At 39.6% G+C, this 27,798-nt stretch overlaps 1 protein-coding gene across 2 annotated transcripts; it reads left to right on the top strand.

The window, feature by feature from the left end:
* The first annotated feature begins 529 nt into the window (after positions 1-529).
* LOC110044880 (VWFA and cache domain-containing protein 1-like) lies at positions 530-27,798 on the top strand. 2 transcript variants are annotated; one of them, XM_089281164.1, is made up of 14 exons: positions 746-1,264; positions 10,037-10,630; positions 11,316-11,463; positions 13,502-13,791; positions 14,611-14,746; positions 15,148-15,424; positions 15,893-16,089; positions 16,424-16,504; positions 16,680-16,992; positions 17,573-17,761; positions 21,938-22,278; positions 22,821-22,967; positions 24,883-25,113; positions 25,948-27,798. In XM_089281164.1, exons 1-14 carry the CDS (start codon positions 1,094-1,096, stop codon positions 26,199-26,201), a joined length of 3,369 nt encoding a protein of 1,122 aa, XP_089137290.1. In that variant the 5' UTR covers positions 746-1,093; the 3' UTR covers positions 26,202-27,798. The 2 variants fall into 2 exon arrangements, with proteins under 2 accessions (XP_089137289.1, XP_089137290.1); XM_089281163.1 differs by lacking the exon at positions 25,948-27,798 and having other exon boundaries at positions 530-1,264; positions 22,821-23,005; positions 24,887-25,061.

Genomic DNA, 27,798 nt, shown 5'->3' with positions numbered 1-27,798 from the left:
CTCGCCAAACCTTGTTTCTTCAGGGTCAACAGAAATCTCAGATTACAAAATCACGCCGAACCTACACGTTGCAAAAAAATCTCTTCAAAACCCTGACATCGAAGCGATATATCACTTTAGCGTTAATAGCTACCTCATATCGGCAGTATTAAAATCTATTCGTTGACAATCCAGCTTCATCATATTAAAATTTCAACGAAATCGAACAAAACCAGAACTAAATATTATCAGATTTTTTTGTAACCTAGCTTCATTGCGTGAGTCGACAAAGGAAGCGACGGTCGCCCATAGCCACCGAAACACATTAACATAACCAGTGAACCTACGTTTCGGTAAAAAAAATCCAGGATTATTGCCTGAAAGCTGAAAATTCAAGAGGAACATCTTTTTCGAACTTTTCTCAAGTTATTTAGACGAAAAAATGACCTCGGCGGACTCCAAAAGAGAACGAAACAAAAAACAGAACGAGACAGTGAGAAGAGCCGATAATTCACCGCGTGGCCTTCGTTACGTTCACGTTAAGAAAACCTTACTTCTGGATAATTTCAGCCTTACAAGTCAGCAACTGGTCCCAAATTACTTTCTGTATCCTTACAAATGTCCTGACTTCCATCTCCGAAAGATTTGGCCGCAATTTTTTAGCAAATAAACATTTCGCCGACAGCAATCACCATTACGGTGGCTTGGAACTAATTCGCTAACTTTACAAAACCCTCCCGAGGGGGGGATGTGACGAAAAGAGCTGAAAAATGATGACCGGAAATAGAGTAATTTTCTCTGCTTCCAGTGGGCCAAATTTGCTGGAAATAGGTTCAAAACCGATATTTTTTTTTCGTTTTTTTTTTCTTCGGGTCACTCATGCTACCAAAGCAGTTAACTTTTAAAAGCGCGGTTGTAAGATCTTAAAGATCTTCTTGTTATGAGTCTTCTTTCTGTTTTAAGAATTCGCTCGTGATTGGATACATCCGAACAATGTACATGCCAACAGTTTATTATTGTTATTATTATTATTTTTTTTTTTCAGTCATGCAATCAGTCTTAATTGATTCTGCAGGGTCTTATCTCAATATTTGGACAAGGACGTGAAGGAATCATGGCTGCAATCTGTCCGTTTAACAGTCCTTATTCTACTTACATCGCGTTGTTGCTTGTCGTATTCTTGATGTTTTCATCACAATGTGACTCACGTCTTCTAGATCCAACTCGTTTAGGACGAGAGTTACAGACTTTTGCGAATGACGCTCTCGGTGTAACCGAAATGCAGGTAAGAAATAATGATCTAGTATGGGTCCACAGCCGTTAAATAAATTACTTCTGCTGTAATTATAACCAGGATAGAAACTAAATTAGCCGTTAGTAACCAGGTACAATTCAGCCCTCGACCATTGAAGGTTGTCGCACGTAAATTAAACTTGTAAAAACGTTCGACGTTAGGTCGAATAGACGTTTGTAATCAAGACGAGTAAATTTTCGTTCATTTTCAATTAAACTGTAGTTGTCACCTTCCTCTCCTAATCCACATACCTGATGATCTCGGTCTAATTAGATAAATGTTCGCCGATTCTCAGTAGCTAGTCATTAAAACTTCAGCCCATTTCTCTGAATTTCTCGACTACATTAAATTTTGCAAGGTGAAATCTCAGCTTTCGGTTACAAAGCGCAGCATTTCTTACCTAAGAGTATAAATTTGTGACCTTTGTTCATAGTCCATTCACAGGAAAAGAGGGAAAAAGGCGTGGGTGGAAACAAATTGTTTATTTCAAGACTCGTTCATTTGGCACAAGAGTGTGCTGTACACTTTTCATTTCAACTTACAAGTTAGTTTAGATGTTAAGTGTTGGACTCGGAGATGACGATTTGGGAAAGTAGATTTCTAGCTATTAACTAAACGTCAGAGCCGGGGATAACACGGAAGTTGAAAATTTCGTACAGTTTGGTTGCTATGGAGTGACGTTGGATTTTCGGAGTAAGAGCAATAGACTGACTAGGAAGTTGAAAATTTCGTGCAGTTTGGTTGCTATGAAGTGGCGTTGGATTTTCGGTTTCACTACCGCAGAGTTCCGCGACAAGTTTGTCCGGCACGTCTGATTATGCACCCGACTCCTGTAACGCAAGCCGGTGTGAATTGCCCTTTTAACATTTCTGAGGTTGGATTTCAATTACAAGTATGCAATTCAAATAGCGGGAAAATTGCCTTCTTTTCGAGCGAGATGATGTTTTTTTTCGACCGTGCTTTTTTTCGCTAAAAAGCGATTCAAGAGATTATATTCTACTGAATTCGAAGATACATTTAGGTAGTATTTCTGTGGGTAAGCTTATATAACTCGTTTACGAGCCAAATTTGCTATGCAGCTCGTAGACGTAAATGTGCCGGGAAAGTGGGGCGCTTTTTGAGGATCCGGGAAGAACACATAACGTGTCTACAGTTACGGCAATTCATTTAGGATATCGGCGTCGATAAACTGAGTGACTGGACGCATTCAAGAAAAGCATAGGCAAGTAAAACTTTCTTGATCATGCAGCCTTTTTGCAATGGGAGAAAACATTTTGCATGAATATTCTTTGATTAGTAATTACACCCATCCCCAACCGAAACTTTCACGGGAAAAAATTAAAAACCCAGCACTCGTCAAAAATAGTCTTTTTTCACTAGAAATTTAGCTCAGAACATATACAAATTTATATTTGTCTGAATCGTCGATAAAATGACCTTTTCCGGATATTTTTTTCCTTCAGGGTCAACAAAAACCTCTGATTACAAAATCACACCGAACCCACATGTAGCAAAAAACTCTCTTGAAAACCCTGACTTCGAAGGGATATATCACTTTAGCGTTAATAGCTACCACACATCGGCAGAAGGTAAATCTATTCCTTAACAATCCAGCTTTATCGTTTTAAAATTTCAGCGAAATCGAACAAAACCAGAACTAATTAGAATTTTTTTTGTCACCTCGCTCTTTTGCTTGACCCAACAAAGGAAGCGACGGTCGCCCATGGCAAACGAAAAACACGAACATAACACGAACCGACGTTTCGGTCAAAAAAAATCCAGAATTATTGCCTGAGAGCTTAAAATTGAATGGGAACATCTTTTTCGAGCTTTTTAACTGATTGAGACGTAAAAATGGCCTCGGCGGGCTGCAAAAACACAAAGGAAAACAAAAAACAAAAAAAAACAGGACAGCAGAACAAGCCGATAATATTTCACCGCGTGGCTTTCGACACGAAAACGAAATAAAGCTTACATCTGGATAAATATGCAGCCTTAGAAGCCAGCAACTGGTCCCAAATTACTTTCTGTATCCTTAGAAATGTCCTGTCTTACATCTCCGACAGAGTTTTTCCCCAAATTTGAGCAAATAAACATCTCTCCGCGAGCGACGCCATTACTCTTCGCTTACATACTACGTGTAATTAGCTAACTTGACAAAACTTGCCCAAGGGGGGGGGGGGGCGGGGGTTATGACGAAAAGAGCTGAAAAATAACCTGTAATTGGCTGATGATGAGATCATCCCACTGTCCATTTTTGGTGAGAATCCAAAGTAACACCGATTTTCTGTCACGCTTTCAATCTGTGGTTACTGGAGTAACCAAAATCGGTGACTCTACCGGGAAAGAGCCCTCCTTGTTTCCTTTGAGACTGGCACGTACTGAAATAATGTGTGTTTATGATTGCTTAGATTCTAAGTATATTAGACTTGTTAGTGCCCAGAATGATGTGTAGTGCCATGGCTATCTGCAATCAATAACATTTGAACTTACAACATTTCTTGTCATCAATTATTGCCAGCTATCAACCAAGACTGATGTTGACAGCAACAACAGCAACAACATTTATTCACACCTTTTATTTTTTTTATAAGACTATGTTTTATAGGAATGTCGAGGCTGAATTTTGCCAAATTTGAAGTGTATTTTAGGAAAAAACCCGAGGCTGAGATTTTGAAAATAATGCATTTTTTTTGTGTGTTGAAAATTTGTAAATATAACACTATCATACGTTTATAACTAAACGTATAAAATTCTTCTTTCCCTAAATGGCAAAACTAACCAAAATGCAACAAAACAGCACTAGCCATATGTTCGATGCTCTGATGCAGCAGGCTGGCTCCAAAATTATTCTAATACCATTCAGACACTAACTACATTCGAAAACAGAAATTTCATCCGCTATAATCTAAGAATATTAACTAGAATATTTTCAGTCTAAAATCGGCAGAAAAATAAGAATATTCAGCCTCGGTCGGAAAAGCAATATTCTTATAAAAAGTAAAGAGTGTAAACCGAAAAAAAGGAAAGCAGAATACAATAATTTGAAGCTTATAAAATGGTATTAAAGGCCTATAACAACCATAATGCTAAGAAAAATTAGGCAGCTCTCTATGGAATACAATTATAAAAATTACGGTCACGTGTATTATATAAAGCTAAAGTAACTTAATAAATAAAGATATAAACATACACAGCAAAGTTAAAAGCGAATATTACAACAAGGCAAGAAGAAGGAGAAAAAAAAGCAAACAAACAGTAAATTGGTTTTACAGTTTTATTGATTGACTACACCTGCCTTTTGAGCCTTCACTGAGTTACTCTGAATAAAATCTCACTGGTGATTATGTCATAGAAACTGTGATAAATTTCTGTTTATAATGCTAGCCTTAACCATATAGCTGATTGACAATCCAAAGCAGCATTGTTGATATCATCTCTTTGCCCTACGGCGTCAATATAACCTGGATGACTTCCAGTGAAGAACTTTATCCAGTTCTTCAAAAGACATAGACGTAACTACAACCCACGTTTTGAATCAGAATACTACCATCCTCCATGTAATGGCTTAGGTAAATTACGAGATACCTCTAGGGAGCCACCACGGAAGATGGTTATAGTGAACTTAGTAGAATGGGGAAAGTAAATATATATTTGGAACATGCAACTTAAGAATCTCAAAGGTAACCAGGTATTGCAATATGCCATCAGTACATTTTTTAAAGATATGCGTCGAATCTAGGCATGTGTTATATATCCCTTCTGGTTTATCCACGTTGAAGTCCTGGCATCACCAGGGACCTTAAGATACGAGGAAGGGAAGGCTAGGACGGGAACGGCAGTGGACGCGGGAAACATTGGCGGGTCATGTTGTGTCGCCAAAAACAAAGTGATTAAGATGCGTATTTTCGCAAAGGACGGCGACGTCAATAAATCGAACTTAATTCGTACAAGCTATTCACAGAAGCAATGATATCCTTTAGACTATAACAGAGATGGTAGAAATCTTATCCTATTAAGCTTAAACGATACTGTAGTAAACAGCGATGCTGAATTTCTTTTTCTTTATAAGCGAAGCAAACATCTGTCAATAATTAAATAGAGAAACCTGAATTTCCGTATGAAAAAATTAAACGAACAATCTGATCGACCTGCTTCAGATGGCTTTTTCTGACCAGAGAATTCCGTCGCCGAAGAATCCTGACTTTTGGTGAACATTTCAATTTCCATCTGTAATTGTAACAAGCATTATAAAAATAAAACAAACGTTTCATCAGGTTCTGGGTAGTATATAAAAAAAAAAAAAACACTAACTAAACGACAGTTTGAAAACGTGTATCTTATTTGCTCGATAGGTGCTTCTATGTCATTCATTCTTATAACATTTTATCGACTGTACTTACACTGATGTACTCTCAATGCATACAGTTTGCATTTTGTTTTGAGCTTGCACACTCGTGACAGAGTCTGAACAGTGACTGAAAGACAAACGAAAGACAAGGAACATTTTTATTCACATTTTGGTATCTCAGCGTAGTATTCTACACTACAATCACGAAAAATGTGAACCGTATAGACATTCTTATCAATATAACTGAAAATAAGGTCGATTGGAACATTTGTCGGGGCAAAACAAGAGCAAAAAACTCTCGTTTTTGATACGACGGCTAGTCGGGCAGAATGGCGTCCTTGACGAGACGAGGACGGCAGAGAGATGAGTAGTTCTGCGCATGCCCGGTTGAGTAAATTTACTTCCGGTAACCGTCCTAGCTCGTCCCGTCCTGGTATCTTCAAGGTGCCTACTCTATGCCTGAGGACTTCTGGGATTTATAACTTGATAAGTGTTTTGACTGAGGAGCGTCAAATCTGGGCATGTGCCTTATCCCGTCTGATTCATTCAGGTTGAAGCCTTGGCATCACTGCTTGGGTACTTCAGGGATAAATAAAATGCGTATTGTGAGATGAGCATCAAATCTAGGTGTCTGTTTTTATATCCTTTCTTGTTCCTGTACGTGTGTGTCCTGTGTGTATTAAGAAATGTGCATAAGTCTAGCCAAATGTTCTTGAATGCACTTCGTGATGGTATGTTCCTATTATCAGCTTCAGATTTGTCATAGACAGTGGGAACCAGATACCTCAACAAGTGTTTGCCATACGCAAATCTTGTTATTTCAGTAAAATTCCTTAACCCTGACACTCTCCAGCCAGTCATTAATACTTGAGAAGAAGTTGCTGAAAGGTTCCTTGAGCGTAAATACACATGTATTGTTTTTCAATGTCAGTCAGGTTGCTCGTCCCTTTGAAGGTTGTAATCGAAATTTACCGCAATGATACAGCTCAGTGGAATCCCGATTTTTCGAACCTCAAAGGGAAACGAAAATTGGCTCAAAAAGTCGGATAGTTTGAAAAAGACGAGCATCGAGTACGGAAAACGAGCGACGTTTCTCTTCCGACAAGCAGGCGTCATTTACTTAGCCAATGTGAACGTTTCATCGAGGAAAAGAGCTAATAATTAAAGTTTAAACTTGAGGAAGCAAGCGCTAAAAAATAAGAACTTGAAGAAACCTCTGCCAAGATAAGAGACGCAGCTTCCGCGCTTGGAAATACCGGTCAACGCTATGTAATTGCCATGTAAGAAATCACAAAGTTCGCATCTGCCGAGTGGCAAAATGTGAGTCAGTGTTTTCCTGTGGAGAGTTGAGTTGGCATCCAGATGAAAAACAGGAGTTTCAGGAGAAAAAAAAGGGAAATAGCAGTATTAGAAACGGCCACCGCGAAAATAGAACTGGATTTGAACTGGCTTTCTTCCGAGTAAAACTAGTTCTTTGAATAAACACGTAGAGGAAATTTTGCTTGAAAAGTTTCCCCATGAATACCTTCAATATGTTTTAAATTCCTCTATTGATTTCCTATCATTCATTCTGACTAAGTGTAAAATACTAGGTGGAAGATTGTCTTCAACAAGTTTAAGGGATGCAGCTTAGCTAGAAGACGCTCAGTTGATTTTCCATACATTTGTCTTTATTTTTTTTTCCCGCGAACCGCGTCCACCCAGCCAAATTTACAGACAAATGTATGGAAAATTAAAAAAAATTAAACGAGCGTCTTCTAGCCAAGCTACATCCTTTAAACGTTCTGAATACAATCCTCTACCTAGTAGTTTAACGTTGCGATTAATAAATTGAGTAAAATTCAATTTTGGAAAAAGTTATTTGCAATCGGATTCCTACACAAAGACTGTAATTTCTAACCGCTTTGCCTACCCACCAAGATGGCGTCGAGAACCGTGATATGTAGTCTATTTAAGCTCGCAAATCTCACAGACATTTTTCATTGCGACCCATCGCAAAGCCCTTTAAGTTTACCGAAAGAGAGTGGTAATTTAGATCGCAAATCTCACAGATATTTTTTTAACGGCGAATTTACCGAAGGAGGAAAATAGCCGTAAATTTGCTTCCATAGCTCCCATCGCCTCCAGATTTCACCTACAGTTCCTGTTTGATAGATGGTAAATGAATATTTCTCATCGCGGCCCGTCAATAACTCTGGAACACAATGAAGCCAACACTCTACGAAATCGCATTGGTAGCAACACGACCTAAACCACTACAGCGACATAGAAAAAAAGGTACACAAACGAAGCCAGGGAAGGCGTTTTTATTTGTTTTCTACAGTGAAAAATTTGCCGGCTAACAATGTGAAATTCGAAGTGAGTGAGGCACTTTGACAGAACATTGTCACTATCAATACAAAAATTAACGCGAACCACTTTCTGTTATCCCTGTGTGTTATCATTTTTTAAAGAAATTATAACTGCAAAACTGAATGTTTGGATTTACTTTTACGCGGATAGCCATTCAAAAGTTGATGGCATTAGTACATCGGCCAAAGCATCCAGCGTAATGAAAAACCGGACTTTGAATGTTATAGAAGGTTATAGATAAATAATCAGGTCTGTGCTATATTGTCAAACCCTCGACATTGAACCCAAAAAGATATCTGAATCGAGAAGACTACATAAATTATCTTCCTCGCTGTAGCAAAAACGTTTGTGATATGAAGTGCGATCATGTTAGCGGAAATTTAACCAAATCGGGGAGGAACAAATTATATGTAGATCGGAGCCGACTGAGCGGCGGAATTCGAGCCTACAGCAAAGAGTAAAACAACAAATCCAGAAAAAAAAAAAGATATTACCCTCGACCCGCGACCCGCGACCCGCGACCCTCGACCCTCGACATGGCACCCTCGACCCTCGACCCTCGATTAAAAGATAGACTCGTTCATGACGAGTTAGGGCTCATCACTTAAGAAAGATTTGACAGTTGCTTTTAATTTTGAAACATTATGAACAAGCACGAAGAATACGAAAAGTATTTTTTGGGAAGAAACTCAGAAAATTACGAACTTTAGCAATAACGTATGCTTTAAACTAAAACTATATTCTTCTTAATGTTCTCGGTTTTTGAGAGAATAAACCAGTAACAAAAATTACGGTTGTGAGCGTAATTTGTCACCCACGATATTAAAAGGTAATCAAATGGGTTTTTTTCGTGAAATTAGGAAATAATTTCACTCGTCACCATTCGATTACACTTACAACTACTCTAATTGATTTTTCCTAATGTAAAGAATAAAAATATCAGTGTCATAGATTTCTTAACCTTGCCAAAGGCAAGGCGGAGATATTATAAACTAGACGCTTTGCTGCGTGTACCCAGGCAGTCGTTATACTGAGAAGCACTAGCTATGTTGCGATTGAGCTAAATGTTCTGCAACTGATGTTTTACGAAATTCAATCGAATCGATGTGCTCAAGCTATCCACAGTAGGAAAAAAGATGGCGGATGCGCATTTTATCACAAGGCCTTGCGAACCTAACACAGCCTAAAAGGCACAAAAAAAAAAAGTTTTTACAATATATTTCCCTGTACTAAGGACATTAAGTAGCCTAGGTTTGAAGATTTTACAACGTTTCTGTACGTTTTTATGAACGTTGTTAAGGTTTTCGTGTGCTAAGAACCATGGGTAAATGTACCAGTCGCCATCTTTTTTCCTACGGAGGATTCTGCCTTTGATTGGATTTCCTGGAATCGATTAATAGCTTATTACTCGTTCGCAGGTCTTTAGGGCGTAAAATGAGTCAAGGTCCTTATATCAGCCTATAAACGTTTCAGTCTATTTTCCTTAGCCTTTGTCGTTGTTGCTGTTGTTGTTTTTTGCGTTTTTCGAGCAAACGAGACACGAACGCGTTTGTCGAAAAACATCTACTTATCTGGTGAGTTTAGCCCATTCAGAAGTTGAAGTATTAGGAAAAGTTCTTATGTAAATGCTTATTTGTTCATTACCGCGGACGGTACACCAACGTTAACATGGCGGCTCCATACTGGGCTCTGTAAATTTGTACAAAATATTTCGACGAACATCTGAGGTCTGGGAAAACGCACAGACTTAAAAATTAGAGAAGTGTCATCTTTATTAATCTCCTATAACATCACAATTTCTTGACTTTATCCACTGAATGGTTTTCGAATGATTTTTTATTGCGTCAGGATTGCGTGACAGTACATGCAAGCCAAGAATTGTTTTGCTGGGGTCAAAATACATTAATTTCTTTCAGCTTAAATGGGCAATAATTCGCTACACGGGTTTCATTCTTGTAAAGACACATAACTCTGTTACAAGAAAATAACGAAAGAATATCGTTTAGTTCGAGATTTTAACTTTAAAGCCAATCTGTTCTGCTGACATTATTTTCTTGTAGTTTGAATATGACCGACGTCGGTTCAAACAACAAACAGTAGATGGAGCAAGCCTTATGTCTACCGTGGCCGATAAAGTTGGAAACAAATTTAAGGAAAGATTCAGCGTTGTGAGAAAACTGAGGACAGCTGCCCAAGCTTCGTATGCCAGGTCTCAGTCCTCCTCGTCTCAATGGCAATGCTGTAAAACGGGTGACACTTCCAACAGCTTGGAGTACGATTCTAGGTTTCGTCAGAAAATCGACCTAACCAAAGGATGCATTGCTATATCCGGCAGTGCTCCGTCGAACCACAGATACTTGGACGACACGTTTGTTGACGAAATGAGACAGATTCTTATTGACCAACCGTTTATAAAGTGGCAATATTTTGGTTCTGAAGAAGGAATTCTGATTAACTTTCCAGCTTTTCAACTAAGTGATGATTGTTCTGGCTATGATCCTCGGTTCAGGCCATGGTACGTGGAAACTGCCATACCTGAGCCCAACGACGTGGTTCTTGTTATTGACACGAGCGGATCCATGAGTGGGAATCGCATCGAAGTAGCTAAAGATGCTGCTGTAACAGTTCTAAAAACATTGAACCCCAGGGACAGGGTAAGTATTTAACATTAAACAACTGTTCACTATCCTAATGCTTGGTCCAGAATTTAAGAGAAAGCATACAGGCTATGGCAGGCATCGATTTGCTCTGTTCTTTTAAAAGTGAATCTCGTTCCCACAAAAGAGGGAAATAAAAAGTTTTGGTTACTTATCTCTCTCGTCATTTTGGGTCATCTTATATCTAGGATTCATTTTGGTGTATACGCGACGGGATAATCCGTTACTGTCCCAACCACCATCTACACCACCACTGCAGTTTCCCTACGCTTTAGTATCATCCCCGTCGCCATCAGCCCTCTATCCCCCATCGCCACTATCAGGCACCATCATCACCATCACTTGAATTTACCCATTACTGTTACTATTATCATTACCATCACCGCCGCCACCACCACCGCCATATGAATATATACTCATCCCAATCGACCATAACTATTGTCATCACCAAGATTTCTACCACTGATGACGTTGCCTATCTGACTTCTACAACCACCCCCCTTACCAGTACAGCCACCACTACTACTAACACCCCTCCACCACTAACACAACCGCCATGAACACCACCATCACTAACACTTCTATGGACACTCCAACCACCACCACCACCGACATCATCGTGTTGATGATTTGCTCAGTATGTTTTTTTTATATATGTTTATATATATAATTTCCTTTCAAGATTGGCGTTGTGTCGTTCAGTAACACTGTAGAAACGCCAGGGAGTAGCAGCGATGATGGCAAATCCTGCTATAGTGAGGGCCTGGCTGACGCTACACCTATAAATCTTGAATACCTTCAAGATTACGTCAAATCTCTCTACGCTAATGGTACGTCTGTTGGCTTGGAATTTTTTCTCGGTCATGTCTTCGTGTGCTGATTAGCGAGCAGCAAGTTATGGGTATGAAATTTTGGGTAGATATGGTTGTTAAAAACCAGTAACGCCACTTCTATTTGGCTGGTGTGCCTCATAAAGAGTTATATGTAGAGCCTATCACTGAGAAATGCCGGGTTGAGACTTGCGCTGGGGTCTTTAACCCCGTAACCCTGAATGCCATCGAAGTTAAAGCTAATAAGAATGAGTTACAATTTAAAATTTAGTAATTTTCCAACATTATGATAACTAGACGCCCTAAGAGCGTTTACTCGGGCTTCGTACCGCAGTATTAAATCGCACTTTACGAAAACGCGTATTGGACACAATAAAAAACAAATCAAAGAATCAGGATATTTTAACGCAAGAGTTCTGCCTAGATATTTATAATTCAAGTTGCTTCGTTGAGTATCCTCTTCATCCTATCGCAAGTTGTGAGTTTAAACCATTTTGGTTCAAGAATGAAGCACAGCTTTCTACGCATTGATGAAGAACTTGTTTGCAAAGAATTTTCGAGGTCTTATTACAACTTATGGCGATTACATTGTATATGCTAACAGAAGTTGTGCGAAGTTCGTTGACTGGTCGTGGCGATCCGAGTAAATTGTGGAGCTGAACATCTTTGCCGTGTTGCGATCTTAAACCCTTTTCAAGAGTCATATCTCATTTGGAGGGTGAATACATAAACTCCTTCACGAAAACGACAGCCTCGTGACAACGCGCAAATTGCATTGCACAGAATTTGCGACCCTGACCCGCAGTTTATGAAAAAATATTTAACATACATAGTTTTATTGAATCAAGGCAGGAGTATTTTAAAAAGGAACTCATTTATAAGGGGAGATGCGGCATTATGTTTTGCTATTTAATTTGGTTTCATACTCGTCTAGGTCATGTCACGCAACATGATTTTCTTAGGCAGTCAGACACAGTTTTCCAAAAGAATTGGTGATTGCTAAGACTGCTGAATATATTTGAACTACTAGTGCATTGAAACCTAACGTATAAATAAAGTTGGCCAAACTATCGTCAATGCAGATTTTCCCTAGGACTTGGCAAGAACATTGGTTCGTCAATAACATAATCCCGCACAATTCCCCTCATAATAAAAAGTTTTACTTTTCCCCGCACAATTTGCCTCCGAAATCATACGTTTTTTTTTTTTCCTGCATCCTACTAGAAAGCCAACTAACTTGGAGGTACGATATTTAATTCAAGTTACCGAAAGTCTCATCTTTACAAATTTGGAGGTCGACATATTTCGCGCGGTGCAAGAAACAAGTCGCATGTTTTTAACGAGCTACCAGTCCAAAAACGTTTTCGTATTTAGCTCGTTTTATTGCAGTATGATTTGTTTTACTGCAATTTTCTTAATAATAACAGCAGTAGCCACATGCAGTCATTGACTGCCTATTTTTTGTCACTGTTTTCGTAGTTTAAACTCATATCGCGATCGGCTCAGTTGTTATCTCACGAGAACGTTTCGAGCTTGACCTTTGCTTACCTGGCTGGTTTTCAAGCAATATAATTCGTGGACCGACCCTTTCCGATAACGATCGACATCTTTGTATGCGAGATGAACGTATAAGGCGCGATTCTCACCAAAACTTTCTTCGCAAAACACCGCGTTCTGTCACGAAGAGCGAGTTTCCATGGTCTACGCGTGGAACGCTTGGGAACATGACCCCCCTTTTGGCGACAAAAACGATTGCATTCTATGACTCGGGATTTCCTACGAAAGCTCATTGGCGTTCGTCAGCCTTAATGGAATCTCACAAGGACACCATAAAACACAAAGTTTCGGTCAGGGAAAGGGCTAGTTCATATTCCAGACTTAAGTGGGACGATAGAACATTGGTCTAGCTCGTTTCCATTACACAGAGTTCGACTTTGTTTCCGTCAATCCAAAACACAAAATGAGTTCAAGCAACTAATAATTTTGACCTGCAACGAGATGATCATTTGTAATCGTTCTCTTTTGCTTCTTGTAACAGGAGGAACACAGTACGGGAATACGTTCATTAGAGCTTTTGACTTGCTGAAAGGCTCAGGTTCTTCTCTTCAAAACAACTTTCGGAGACAAAAGGTTATCCTGTTCCTTACCGATGGCGAACCAAATGATGACAAAAGCCATATCATGCGAATTATCAAAGACAAGAACGCAGAGCTAAACAATAGCGTTATAATTATGACGTATGGTATGTTTGTCAATGCACCGATACTCCTGGACATTGCTAATCAAGATGGCACTTCTTACGGAGTCTCTAAGGCGCCTGATGTAACTGTAAGTGAATATTTATGTTCCTGTACATCGTGAGTAACTGCTTTGTCCATATAAACAGTATAAAGCTACAGGTAATCAGCCAACCAGCTAGTACTATTCCTTCGATCATTCATTTATTCCATCTTTCCTTACTTATTTACTTCCATCCTTCATACACTCAGTCAGTCAGCCTGCCAGCCATTGAGTCAGTCCGTCAGCAAGCCATCCTGCCAGTTAGTCGGCCAGGTTGTCGGTCGATCTGTCAGTAGGTCCGTCAGTACGTCGTTCAGTCAGTACGACTCATTGGAGGTGGATTTAGCTAGATAGATTTTGTTAAAAAGTCCATTTATCATCTTAATACTGACGTTTTCCAGAATGTGTCCTATTCTTTAGTAGACAAAGCGAATATTTTTTTTTCATATTTTTTCCTAAATATGCAAACTAGAATGCTGTCAAATGTATAAATTTATGCATGAGTTATTATTTCTTTATGTAATTGTCCAAATGGAGCCTCGGTGGTCCAACGGTTAGTGTGCCAACTCTGGATGGCATGCTGTGGATTCTTTTGTCTTGAACGGCCAGAAGCTTTATCGCCACAGTGCCTCTTTTCTTCAACTTGCATGAATAGGTATCGGCAATTTAATTTTGGTAGGAAACCCTGCAGTGGTTTAGTATTCCATCCAAGAGGGTGTAGAAATACTTTAATGGAAACCGGGTAAATGCAAAGCACGCCCCAGTGGGTACACGTTAGGTTTCAATGCAGATCTACCTTACCTTAGGCTAGCAGTAATGCAGAAGTAGCTCTTACTAATTAATGGTCCTAATGCTCTTTTTTACCAGCATGGTAAATTTACAAGTATTTCAAATACAAACAATTTGCGGAGCACCATGGCAACCTACTACGACTTCTTTTCAAGGAATGTGGAGAAGGACAAGCCTATCATCTCAGTTCCTTACGTTGATGCATTTGGCAGCGGTAATAACTTACATTTACTGATTTTTTTTTTCTACTGTCTCAGAATACACAAAGCTTACTTTTCTTGATAAATGCTTATTTTTATGAGGTGCATTAAATTCACTATTGAATAGTCATTCCCAGTTTCCCTAATCGTCCCATACGAAACATCATTAGTCTGTATTTTGATCACATTAGAAGAAGAGACACTAGAAATGACACACACAATGCCACCAAAAGCAGACAATACTGATCAAATAGATAAATGGTATATTTGAGCAATGCTTGGCCTAGACGGGACGAGACAAATCTAATATATTTCGTACTCCACATAACTGTATTTGGGCCACAAATGTTTTTTTTTTTCTGTAGATAGGCCTTCTCGCCTACTTCAATATATCATTCAACATAATACCTTGCAGGCCTTCTGACCACAGTATCACTGCCCTGCTACCATGATGGAAAGTTCATCGGTGTTGTTGGCACAGACCTCAGTATGGAAGATCTTCTGTCAGAAGTCACTTACTTTCGAAACGGCCAAGCAAGTTACGCTTTCATGGCAGACAATTCTGGTAGGACCATGATGCACCCTCTTCTACCATCCCCTTCTAATACAGGCGACAATCCCATTTTCATGGACATCAGGGACCTTGAGCCTGCTCCGTCTTTCACTTCAGAAGTGTTTCAGTCCATGAAAAGGTGTGTGGTCTGATGCATGGTAAATAGTAAGGTGTACAGCATTCGTTGGACAGTGAAGTCTTAAGCCACCATGAGATTTCTTCCAAGACACGTTATTTATCGAACAAATGAACGCTCAATGCTTTAGTCAAAATAAAATGCGTTTCAAATATCAGCAAAGGGATCACTCGCCTTGCAAAAAGCGATCCTGAGCGGCTTGGCTACGCCTCTGTCATTCAACTGAATAGTAAAGCTGCACTTTTAAGACAGGAAACTGGGTGTTCTCTTTTTCTTCTAGGGAAGGACGCCCTAGGCCTGGGTCTTTTCTTGTGTTGTACTAATCCAGACCCTGTAATTGCGTCCCTAATTTTTGTCTCCTATTCATACCTTGACATCGTATCATTTAGAAAGTAAACAGAAAACGAGCTTAATGATAGCACAGAAGAACGAAAACATGAGGTAAATGTTCATTTTATTCTACTTCTGTAGAGGTGGATCAGGTCAAACAACTTTTGTATCCAAGCGATATCTGGCCCGTGGAGGCAAAGTTTACGCAGGAGTGACAGTTGTCGAGTTAAATTCGACTTACTATTGGAGACCAGTTAAAAAAACAAACTTTACTGTGGCAATTGTGGTAGCTGCCGATGACAAATCAGAGATATTATGGAAACAGTCAATCCCGTCAGGTATGAGAAAAAAACAAATAGAGGGGAAGAGAGCATGACAGGCTGCCAACCAGAAATATGTACGAAATAATTACATGAAAATATATTCTTTCATTCGATAAACCCTGACTTACACGGCTGGAAGGCGTATTTAGTTAGTGTCTTACGTTTAGGACATCGGGAGCATGAACCAATTTTCGTGATGTTAGCGAGTTTGAGAGCTGTAAAACTATCCTCGATGGAAAACTGAAGAGTCACGTGAGTCTGTCCGCTCCCAAACGACAAAGACACATTGGGACCCGTACAATGATTAAAAACTACACTAGGAGCTTCATACTAATGTTTTTTTCGTCAGATTTCCAGTTTTTATATCACCGCTTGGACCTGATAAAACCTTCCTATCCATGTGACAACTTTGGAAGATACGCAGTTAAAGGTAAGCACCACTCTGAAGCAACAGCACAGTTATCTCAAATGAGAGCATGAAAAAGTACAGCTATTAGCGATAATAGTAAAACAGGTAGCTTGGCGAAATAAGTCTGCAACCAAGCTAAGGAATTCCATTACTTTTATGGCGTTCATGGTTTGCCGCTTTTACTTGTTATTGTTAGGCGTGACGGTTGTGAAATTTGGCCCAGATGCATTCAATGACCCATACAGATATCTCAGTCTTGAAGAAACGGTCTCTCAAGTCAACTCTTACAAAGTATATATGACCGGAAAAAGAGGAGAAAATCCCGGTTTTAAAGATGGTGTAAGAGATAGTGTTATAGCAACTAAGAAGGTGGAAGACATTTGGTTCAAACTGACGAAGAAATACAGTCAGTATCTGGTGTGGCGTTACATGGGTACTGCAGATGGTGTCTTCAGACTGACGCCTGGAGTGGTACTGGCTAAAAGCTATGATCCAAGTAAAAGGCCGTGGTAAGAATATTATTAAGAATATTTTCGGTCTAAGTGTATGAGCGCCTTCAAAGACGCACAGCTTACCGACATCCTTTTACTGGAAAGTAACGAGATTCGACTTTGCAAAATCTGGCTGCTTGAAACTCCATATTAATTGCTGTCGATTGCATAGGAATGGGACTTAAGTAACTTGGAACAGTTAGGGTGTTTTTCTTATATGTCTACAATTACGCCTCTTAACTTTAAGTAAATTTACCTTGTACTAGAAGTCGTGCAGAGGGCTTCCAAATGCAGGTTTTTTTCGAGTGGACCGCCTTGATGTAATTCCACGCAAACACCCATTCATTACGTACATGACACCGCCACACAATGGAATCTGTAAGACAAGTTTCAGAATTTACAGCGTGGAATTGCCATTTGCGTAATTTTACTACGTATTCACGAACACTTTTTTCATATCCCGTGGGACATGGTTAAACCAAATTTGTACAATTGTGCGTGTTAAATATAACTTAGATGGACCGTCTTTCGATAATGCATGACGATCGACAGACAAGCCTTTCGACCAACATTGGACGAATAACTGGATTTTTACCAGGTATCACTCTGCACTAAGCAACACGGGATTGGTTGCCCTCTCTACGCCTTACATTGACGCGTTTGGTGCAGGAGTGGTAATTACCGCTTCCCACACGGTGTATCGCGGGGAATCAGAGCACAAACGTGGAACAAGTGATGAAGTTATGGGTGTAATGGGCGCTGATTTCCCACTGTCATATTTTCAAAAGTAAGTATAAATGATGCTTTACACTACCAAACCGTTTGAATGACTATGACTACTAATTAACAATTAGATTATGGGCTCGAGATTTCTATTTAAATAGTAAAGCGTTTCTGTCGAGGAACTATCGGCTGATAGTTGCCCCGCGGAAATTTGATGTTCTTAAAAACAAATATTTCGCTTCGAGGGCAGATGTGCTAGTTTTAAGAACATGGAATTTCCAAGGGACAACTATCAGACCGATAGTTCCGAGACATAAACACTCTATTGTCTTTATTGTTCACCACTAAATTTTCTTCCGCGCGCCAGTTCAAAATTCATATTGAATTATTTTCAACTTTTTTAGATAAAAGCCGTGAAAGGTCGTTAAAGCCAATTGTAAAATTTGAAAAAGAAAACAGACAAAAACCCACTTAATACATTTCTATTGTTTATTTTCTGTAAGCCCGCTTCTTTACAGAAACATTTTCACGGACGAGTACTATCCATCCGGGTATTTTCCTCGAACGGGCACTATGGGCTAATAGTGTCTCTCCGCGGGTGGACACTATCGCGTCACGTGATCAATTTAAGGTGGCTCCCTATAGTTTTACGATCGCGTGAGCGCTGAGGAAGTAATCTGCGCGCGCTCAAAGGAAAACGTCAGTGTTTTTCGATATTTTATTACGTCAACATGAGCACAAAAAGCAAAACTGACAGTGAATTTTCTTAGGTTTCCTTCAGTGAAATTCCGTAAAATTTGGCAGATTGGTGGTAAACATTTTATTTTAGTCGGAGCTCGTTTTTCAGGGAAATCTATAAGACCAGATTTTTTGCAGCGGTAAAAGACATAAATTTGAAAACATATATATAAAAAAACCTGCCTTTACAAACCCTACTTTTTTCGTGTTTAAAATTCGCATCTCGCCGTATACAATGTACCGTAAAAATTTCGGAAAATTTCCCCGAAGGAAATTCAAGAAAATCACAGATAAAGCCCTAAAAACTGTAAACAACGCATTTGTTTGGGCATTATTTCATAATTCAACATTGAAAGCCAAGATTTTAACAGAGATGATAGTAAATCAACATATCATCATTGCTTATTACATTTAATAAGTTTGAAAGGACTGGGTGTAAAAACGAATGCAAAAACAGCATTCAAAACATAACCCCAGCGCGCGCAACGTGATAAATGATTACTCTATGGAGCCACCTTAAACCAATAAGAATCGGAGAAAATTTAGTGGTGAACTATAAGAGAGATAGTTGATTCGGCCTTCGGCCTCATCGACTGTCACCTCATAGAAATCGAGAGGGAATAATCTACTTGTTTTAGTAGAATTCCTACTGAAATTAACGCTAATAACGGTTTCCAATTATTTTCCTACGCAATTATTAATCTTAAAGTGCACCTAGCGCCCCAATTTTTTTTTTTTTTTTCGCTAAAACGAATCTACTTGTTATTTGAAATACTTCTGCTAAAAAAAAAGAAAATTGGACTCGGTTAAATCCTCGATTTTCTGTGCCCCGACGAAATCTCGAAAATAGCTTTAAAACACCGCCATTTTGTTTCGCGACCGAGTTTGAGGAGAATGGGTCCAGCGGCTGTTGTGATGTCTACCCGTGAAGGTTGAATATTTCACGTCCTCTCATTTCCTTCAGGATGGTGCAGTGTACATTCGAAAAGTGCTCAGAAACGCCTTCCAGAAGTGCTATCAGCTGTTGCAGCAATATCCCAGATAAAAAGAAGATATACTGTACAATTTACTAGCGATGAGCGGTCAATGCTACAATAAAGACGTAAACGGTGGTTGATTTTGTCGAACCGAAACAAGCGAACTGAGTCCGTGAAAACCATTGAAGAACTCTCACGGGAATTGTTCCGCAGACTTTCAAACGTTATTTGCAAAATTTTCTGCTTAAAGCCAACCAGCAATTTGTAGAAGTACTACCAACAACCATATCTTCCAGTCCCGCAGTATTTATAACATAGCCGGCAAAGTTGTGTGATCAATCAAGAAGCGGTACAACCGATGTACTGATATGTAAATGTAGGTCGCAACTGTACGCCGTCAACCAACACTTATTTCTCTTTTGATTTAGATAAAAGTCGAAGATTAATCCTAAAGAATTACATGATAACAAAACTGTTAGACTTGCAGAGTTTTCGAAGGTTTGGAAATCAGCAGTGCTACAAACATTCTGTGCAATAGTTCGTACTCGTATTCTGTGCAATAGTGTGGAAAATAGGACCGCGTAACATTATCTGCGGACCGCAGAGGGAACACATCCTTTTCGCTTACCCGACGAATTTCACTGCAAACTTTGAGAAAAATTTACATTGGTTATTTGGAGTTACGACTTAAAACGTGTGACAATGTGAAATCGGTAATTGTATGAACTGTTTCCTTCTGCCTTTGCTTTCCGCAGCTTCAAAAATACAGGTCCAAAACAATTCTACGATTTTCAATCGATCGAAGCCAGTGTTTTGGAGGTCATCAAGTCTCGAAAACTGCAACTCTTACGTCGCTCTTATAAACATGAAGCATTCCAGAAAGTAAAACACAAACCGGATTTAATAGAACAACCATACCTTGACAAAATACATTCTCGCTAAGGACAAACGTAAACGGACTATAAACACGCGTGGTAATAACCGCGTGGGCTACAAACACGTGGTAATAAACGCGTGGGCTATAAACTCGCGTGTGTTTAGGTGACGAAATTACCATCCAAAGCAGTCCTTGAGTGTTCTTTACTGCTTTTCGTTTGCCTGTTCTTCCACTTCGTATCTAGCTTTCCATTTCTAATATACAAGCAGCTCGTCCACACAGAAGTCTTCCCCGTCGTCGAACGTGCTCGATCGAAGTTTATTTCGGATTCTTCCGAGTCGAAACTTAATTCTGACTCTAGTGACGAAAAAGAAATGATTCTGAAACAAAACTTGGCCGTTTTAGTCCCAAAATATATTGGAACGATTAGTTTTGTTTTCCATTTTCTCGAGCAAGTACAGAGAGTTGTTTGAGGCGCCATTGTGTTTGGTTCCTGAGTAGACGTCATCAGCAACCACCGCCCCAGACTCCCTAAAACGCGGTCGTGCGGCACTTCGAGCGCGACTTTGAAAGGGTATAGAAAATCGAGGATTCAACCAAATCCAAAAATTATTTCGCCTAAATGCGTCGAATAACAAGTGGATTCGTTTTAGCGAAAAAAAAAAAAAATATTGGGGGTTAGGTGCAATTTAACGCTTTAACAAAATCGTGCGGATTGAATTTTCATTGGAAACTTGCTGTTGCTTACGCGCGCGCACCCGTGTTTTCTATAATTTCAAGTTTTTGAAAGTCAAGAAACCGTTAATGTCGTTGGTTTAATCTGCTCAGGAATTTAAGTATCTATTTACATCTAAACTTTCTTCCAAAACTTCGGAAAATGATAAAAACGTCGCATTTCGTGGACTACTGATAGCCACTGCACTCTAATGGCTGATAGTGTACGAGTAGTTCAGCCAATCAGATTGCAGCATTTGCATGGGTATACTAGTAGAATTCCACCAATTACTATTAGACTCGGTCATTCGGTCATTCGGTCATTCGGTCGTTCGGTCGTTCGGTCGTTCGGTGGTTCTGTCTTTCGGTCGTTCGGTCGTTCGGTGGTTCTGTCTTTCGGTCGTTCGGTCGTTCGGTCGTTCGGTCGTTTGGTCGTTTGGTCGTTCGGTCGTTCGGTCGTTCGGTCGCTCGTTCGTTTGATCGCTCAGTCACTCAGTCATTCAATAACTCAGTCACCAGGTCACTTAGTGACTTGGTAACACAGTCTTTCAGTCACTTAGTCCCTCAGTCAGGCAGGTAGGCAGACCATCATAATCGTAGAAGACCAATTCAACACGCTGGTCACAGTCAGCCATCGGTAGGCCAGGCAACGGTTACACCTATGTAACCCATTTGTTGTTTTCCCTTATGTGCAACAGGTTACTCACCGATACATATCCACGGTGTGAAGATTCAAAGTATTCCTGCTTCGTGGTTGGGGTGTCTGTGAAGAGTATTTAGACAAAGTTTTGAACGACTATTAAATTCACATTAAAACAATTAGATTATTCGCTCTCGATTTCTATGCGTGACAGTTGACTCGGGCTGCGCCCTCGTCAACTATTGTGCTATAGAAATCTCGAGCTCATGATCTAATTGCTTAATTTGTTTTCAGACTCCTGACAGATACATATCCAAAATGTCAAGAAGCCAACTTTGACTGTTTCGTTCTGGACACAGCTGGATTTCTAATCATGCACGAGGATTTCCTTGTGCCTGAAATAACCGCCAAAACACTGGAATATGTCCACATTACTGAAAAGGAAAAAGACGTAGCCGAAGATCTGTTACAGAAAGGTTATCTGGTGAAAGAAAAATGCCGCAATTTGGAGAAAATCAAGCTACAAAACTTCTACGAGCTTAAGATTCCATTACAAGGCGTGGATACGCTGGATAGTGGAGTCCGCTGCAAGAAGTACCAGTTCTCTAGTATGGTGGGAACCAATGCATTTTTAGGTAAAAAAAAGTTGATAATGTCGGCAACCATGTCAACCCGTCCCACGATACTTTTTGTAGTACACTGACTTTTAATGGCAGAAAAGAATTTTAAAATCCTTGGTTTTTCGTCCATGCTTCAGAGAACTCCACTCTCCCATTCAAGCAAAATGTCATTAGGCATTAAGACAGACTCGTGTAAATGGATGGAGATAGAGGCATGAGACATAATAATATATAAAGTATTTCGGGACAATAAACTTTTAATTGATACCGAACAAATGGACAGGCACGAAAAAAATCATTTTTTTTATGGTAATGGGGTATTCGTTTAGTCTTTATTATTATATCTCAAATCTTTCATCTAGCCTGCGTTGCACGACTGAAACTATATACCGCTGACTCAACTGTAAGCTCTTTTTTACTACCAATACAGAAACTGCTACTTGGCAACTTTCAACCAATTCATTTGCAATAATCTGTCAGTTCATTTTATTGGGATTTCTAAACAGGCTTGTACTTTGACCTGATCCGCGTTGTTGAGTTATTTTTTCTTTCATCAGGAATCATATCACGTGACAGTTCATGCCCCTCCAGGTCTTGTACGTGTTCCAGTAACAAAGAATGCTCCAGTGTCCAGGGTTTGAGTTGCCAGTGTCCATGCTCTTCGCGACTTAACTTCCATTATTGTAGAAGCGAGTTTCCGGCCAGCAAGGAAGACAAAACAACTACTCTTTGTACTGCGCTTGTTAGTAGCACGCAAACATACGGTGGGCACAGGGAGCGCAAAATGTGGCCGCGAAATCCATTTTCAAAATGGCGGAAAGTTGTTACCCCTTGGGGGTGGGTGTTCAGACTGCCTTTTTTTGTTATATGTAAATCATTAATTTTGAGCCCTGTGTATCAATATGTAAGCGGATACTGCCATAAATGCTCGTCGCCAGAAAAGGCTTGAAGCTTCGAGATTTCAAACGGTACCAAACTTGTGTGTGTGTTTTTTTTTTTGTTTGTTTAACTCGACGAACAAGATCCTGCTGCTTAAGGTATTGTGAAAACTACTCTTCCTCTTGTTATGTCTTATTTTTTGTACATTTTCGGTTTCAAAAGGCTTTTGCGTGGGTTATTATTCAGTGGCAAATTTGAATGTTCTGGGAAGAGCAGTTCCTAAAGAAGAAACCTGTATTTTTTATTTGTTAAAATCTGTTATTGCACACCGATGTTTAGTCATTTTATAATCAAGGTTACTTGCTCGATAGCTGCCTCTGTGAAGCAGTTCTGGGTGACAGTTCTTGGGAGGAAAGTTCAGCCTCAGGCATCCTTATCAATGCGATATCTTCTCGAACAGAGGAAAAATAAATAGATAAGTAAATACTATCTAATACCTGCACGAGGATGCCTATGCCGAAGAAAAAGGTATACGCAAGATTCGATGCTGGAGCTATGATGAGGGGGCTGAAAGAGCTACCAGAAAGAAATGCCCTTGAATATGAAAAAGTTTTGACCGCAGCGCGAGAGCTAAATCTTCAGAAAGCTAAAGTGCGAAGACTTAAGCAAAAGGTGAAAGGTTTTTCATTCTGATTTTGTTAGATTCAGCTTTTACTGTACATATTTAAATAACTGCCTCTCGAACTGCAACCTTCGAAAGTTTACTTGCTGCCATATTAAAATTTGTTTTCAGTGTGTTGGGCAACCGCTGACAATACGCACTGCCGACCCCTGCCACATTTTGAGTCCTCTGTGCCCACCGTGACTAAAAGTCGAAATTATACACTGTCGTAAAATTCATCTCATAAAGGGTTCTAGAAACAAAGTCTTTTACTGAGCCAGTTTGAAGAGTCACGTCTTGATCTAGTGTTTTTAGGTTTGGCTGTTTTGATTGACACCGGAGTAAGATGCTGTTAGTGATATCAGTTAGACTTTGAAGCTCAGGGTTGACATTTGTCATGGGAAGGGACAGTAATGGCAATTTGTAATGTGTGTAAGACTCGTTTGCAACTGACGTCATCGTCGCCATTTTGGATGACCGTGAACAAAATACGGTAAATCATCGAATCAGTGCCCGGGGCGCTTATTTCAAATTTAGGAGAATACGGGGGACGGTTATTCGAGGGGAGCGATTAATCAAGGGGGGTGGGAGGTGGGGGGGGGGGGTTTGCTTAATTTTTCCCAAATCGTGACCTGACATGATCATTTTTTTAATACATCATCTGCGTGTAAACAAGAATATAAGCTGTTTATCGACATAAAAAGCTAATCCTAAAGTTTATGTCAAGGCACCATTAGTACTTGTAATTTTTTTTCCAAACTAAACGTGTTCACAAAATACAATACTAATATTACACAACGAAAACTATACATCCTTTGTTGTCTCATTTCTCGTTCAGAAAAAGGGGAGAGGGAGGGGGCGCTCATAAGAGTGGGGACGCTAATTCGATGATTTACGGTAATTTGAATTAGCTCCAATTGTTCCTGTTATCCAACATGACCACCTCGGTCTTTAAGATTTGAATTTTCCGGGAATGCTTGCAAAACCACCAATTGGTGCGGGTACTACTGTAAAATAGAGTTTACACAAGTAAACATAGCTTCCCCGAAAAACGTTGTCTCTTACCCTTTACTCCCTTCGCAGCACTTCTATTTGTCCTGTGCCCGCGACAGTCGTTCCATCTGAGCAAGTCAATGATCCTTCCGTAAGTGGTTTAGAGAAATGCTTTGACCCAAAATGCAACGAGAAGACAGATTCAGGGTCATGTGACGGGGTAGTGGGTTGCTATTGGTGCGTTAGAGACAAGAACGACGCTCCACTTTCCAGCAAATACTGCGCTGATATCAACGCCTGTTATGGTGGCAAGGAAGGTAGGTTGCAGTGAGTTTCTTACTGGGCAGTTTGTACAAGAAACAGTTCTGTCTTATTGCTAATATCGATCACCTTCTTTTATGAGAGAATTGGGGTTTTTCTTGTAATCTTACTGTAAATTCTTTAGCACGTAATGTAAATCAAAGCAAAATAGATAATTTGACTGGGAGTGATCAAGTTAAATCAGTAAAGCTGCCTTCATTATGGATGTAGATGGTAAAAGTAAAGGTAAAGTCTGCATACGAACCAAGTGGCCTATCAGGCCGCAACGTATCCCGGTTTCTGTCGCATGAAGCGACTAGGAGTATTTCTACTCTCTACGGATGGAATGCTACAATCGTGGACAAAAGTCTTTGGGACACTGATGTAATTTAACGAATGGTATGTGTTTTACCACTGAAGTATGAAAAAAGCATTGCTTTCCTTTTGAAAACGCGTTACTGTTCCTCCTCCCCTTCCAATACAAAAAAAAATCAGAAGAAATTGTAGGTACTAGTTTTCAATATTGTATGAGGGGTGGGGGGTGAGGTTACGCAGGTGAAGTTGTATTGGTGTCTGGTGTGTGCGTAAAAGCGCCAAAAGTGCAAATCTGTCCCAAGACTTTTGTCCATGATTGTAGTCTATCGCAGAGTTACCCCAGCATTAAGTTCGCCGGTACCCATTTATACACCCGGATGGGGTGAGGCACTGATCGATCGAGTTATAATAACTACAAGTAAAATGTTACGAGACATATGGTTTGAAATGTCTGTTAGTAAGAGGAATTCTCTGTTAGGACCATATGCCGTGATGTGATTGGTTACTATAAACTAATGATTTGTCTATTTCTTCAGGCACAAGAGCTCCTGGAAGCAGTGATGCTCCTAAAGACCCCAACGACGATGACGATGATGACGACAAGGGTGGACTTTCGGGTGGAGCCATTGCTGGTATTGTCCTTGGACTAATAGCTGCTATTTTTGCAGCAGTATTTATGGCCATCAAATACAGTAATAGAGGAAGGGTACCCAATAGGCTTGCTGGCGTTCGTGTTCACCCGTCAGCGCCCCCACGTAACCCTAATTACCAGGGTGCCAGTACATTCTAGATCAGCGTTGCGAGTGTGAAGTGTCTTTCTTGTTAGGGTATTAACGTACAAAAAGTAGAAATCGGAAAAGTACATCGAATTGCGAGTTATTGTGCTTTTAAAAGGACAAGCTAGCCACTGTGTATTAAGTCACTTGTTATAATGTGTAAAATTTACTCTTAATAATCAACGGAAACAATCAAGGTGGTAAGTCACATGAGTAAGACTGGATAAGAATGAGAACACTGTGATGGATTGTAATCGACAAGCTTAAAAAATGTAGGCTAACGTTCTCGAGATGTACCACCCTTGACATATCATCTGCTACGACTTCCTTTAAAACGGTCATTAGGGCATTTTAGTCCTGCTTATATATCTTGCTCTTTCATATAATATGTAGACTTTGTCTCGCCAACTGGCTAGGTGGATTCACAAGTAGTGAGCACCACAATTTTGGTTTTATCACCTCCAGAAGATAGCAATTGTATGGTCAATTTTGTATCATTTGTAAAGTTAAATGGGTTTTTTTTTCGCCTTTAATAATGGATTGTAATCTATTTATCTGATCATTTCGTTTTCTTTCACAATGGGTTGTAACCTCAAGTTCCTCCATATTTTCTCTTGGGAAAAATGGAGAAGAGGCAAGAAATATGTTGTTTCATAGTCCATCGAGGGATTATTCTTATTTCGGCATTGTACTTCGTGTAATTCACACGGAAATTGGCCAAGCACTATTGTCAATCTTGTATGGTACATGTAATGATGTCATACTCTTACCTCGGTTAAACGTGACCCGAATATTGTTATTATAGTCCTTGTTACAATTCTTGGTATAATATCCATATTATGATAGCAAGCTAAATGCTAGACCCCAGCCGGGAACGTTACTAACGTCACCGATCAAATAAAAACAACAGCAAAACAAAGAAAGACGTAGGTTTTTGTAATTGTAATTACGCGATCTTGAACGAGTAGTTTTACTGGCGAAAAAAGTAGATGTATCACTACAGCACTTGTTAATGAATGGGCCGATGTAAATTAGCGAATCACATTTTAGCATGCACAATGAACATTGTGATTAGACTCAAACTACAAGCAAAAAATTCATACATAAATCAGAATAAGTGAATACTGTAAAGGTAGTAATATATACAGATTTAGCCAAGCCTAAAAGCGGAGCTCCTGGGCCGGGTTGTTCAAAGCCCGATTAAGACAACCCAGGTTAAGCGAGAATTTTGATTTTAGTTTTGTAACTTTGCAGTGAGGTTTTCTGTATAATGTTTGGCCTTCTGTTTTGAGTTTGAATAATCTCAAAATACACAAAACAAAAGTAGTGAAAAACATTTGTATACAAGAATTATTTGTACTTCTGTTATCTTTTAATCCTGAGTTCGAACAACCCGGGCCTGTTTACAACAAGTTAACCTGACATGAGCCGGCGATCGAATAGAAAACATGTTCTCGCTCAGCGGTCAACTTCAAATAACACGTGACCTCGATGGGCTCTTAACTTGAGCCCGCGATATGGTCATGTGATACTAGTCAGCAGATAACTTGTTTTGACAGGTGTCAATTGATTATAGCATGGATGTCCAATATTAAAGAAGGAGACTATAAA

This window comes from Orbicella faveolata, unplaced genomic scaffold (genome assembly GCF_042242905.1).
Source record: "Orbicella faveolata isolate gen_17 unplaced genomic scaffold, um_ofav_v1 contig_48, whole genome shotgun sequence".
Taxonomy (NCBI): domain Eukaryota; kingdom Metazoa; phylum Cnidaria; class Anthozoa; order Scleractinia; family Merulinidae; genus Orbicella; species Orbicella faveolata.
This window is presented reverse-complemented; position numbering and strand designations above follow the sequence as displayed.

Bases quoted from the DNA above. Each gene is read 5' to 3' on its own strand.
- LOC110044880 (XM_089281164.1), top strand. From the start codon at position 1,094: ATGGCTGCAATCTGTCCGTTTAACAGTCCTTATTCTACTTACATCGCG. The intron at 1,265-10,036 runs GTAAGAAATAAT...ATTTTCTTGTAG, and splicing joins TCGGTGTAACCGAAATGCAG to TTTGAATATGACCGACGTCG. The intron at 22,968-24,882 runs GCAAGGAAGACA...TTTACTCCCTTC, and splicing joins TAGAAGCGAGTTTCCGGCCA to GCAGCACTTCTATTTGTCCT.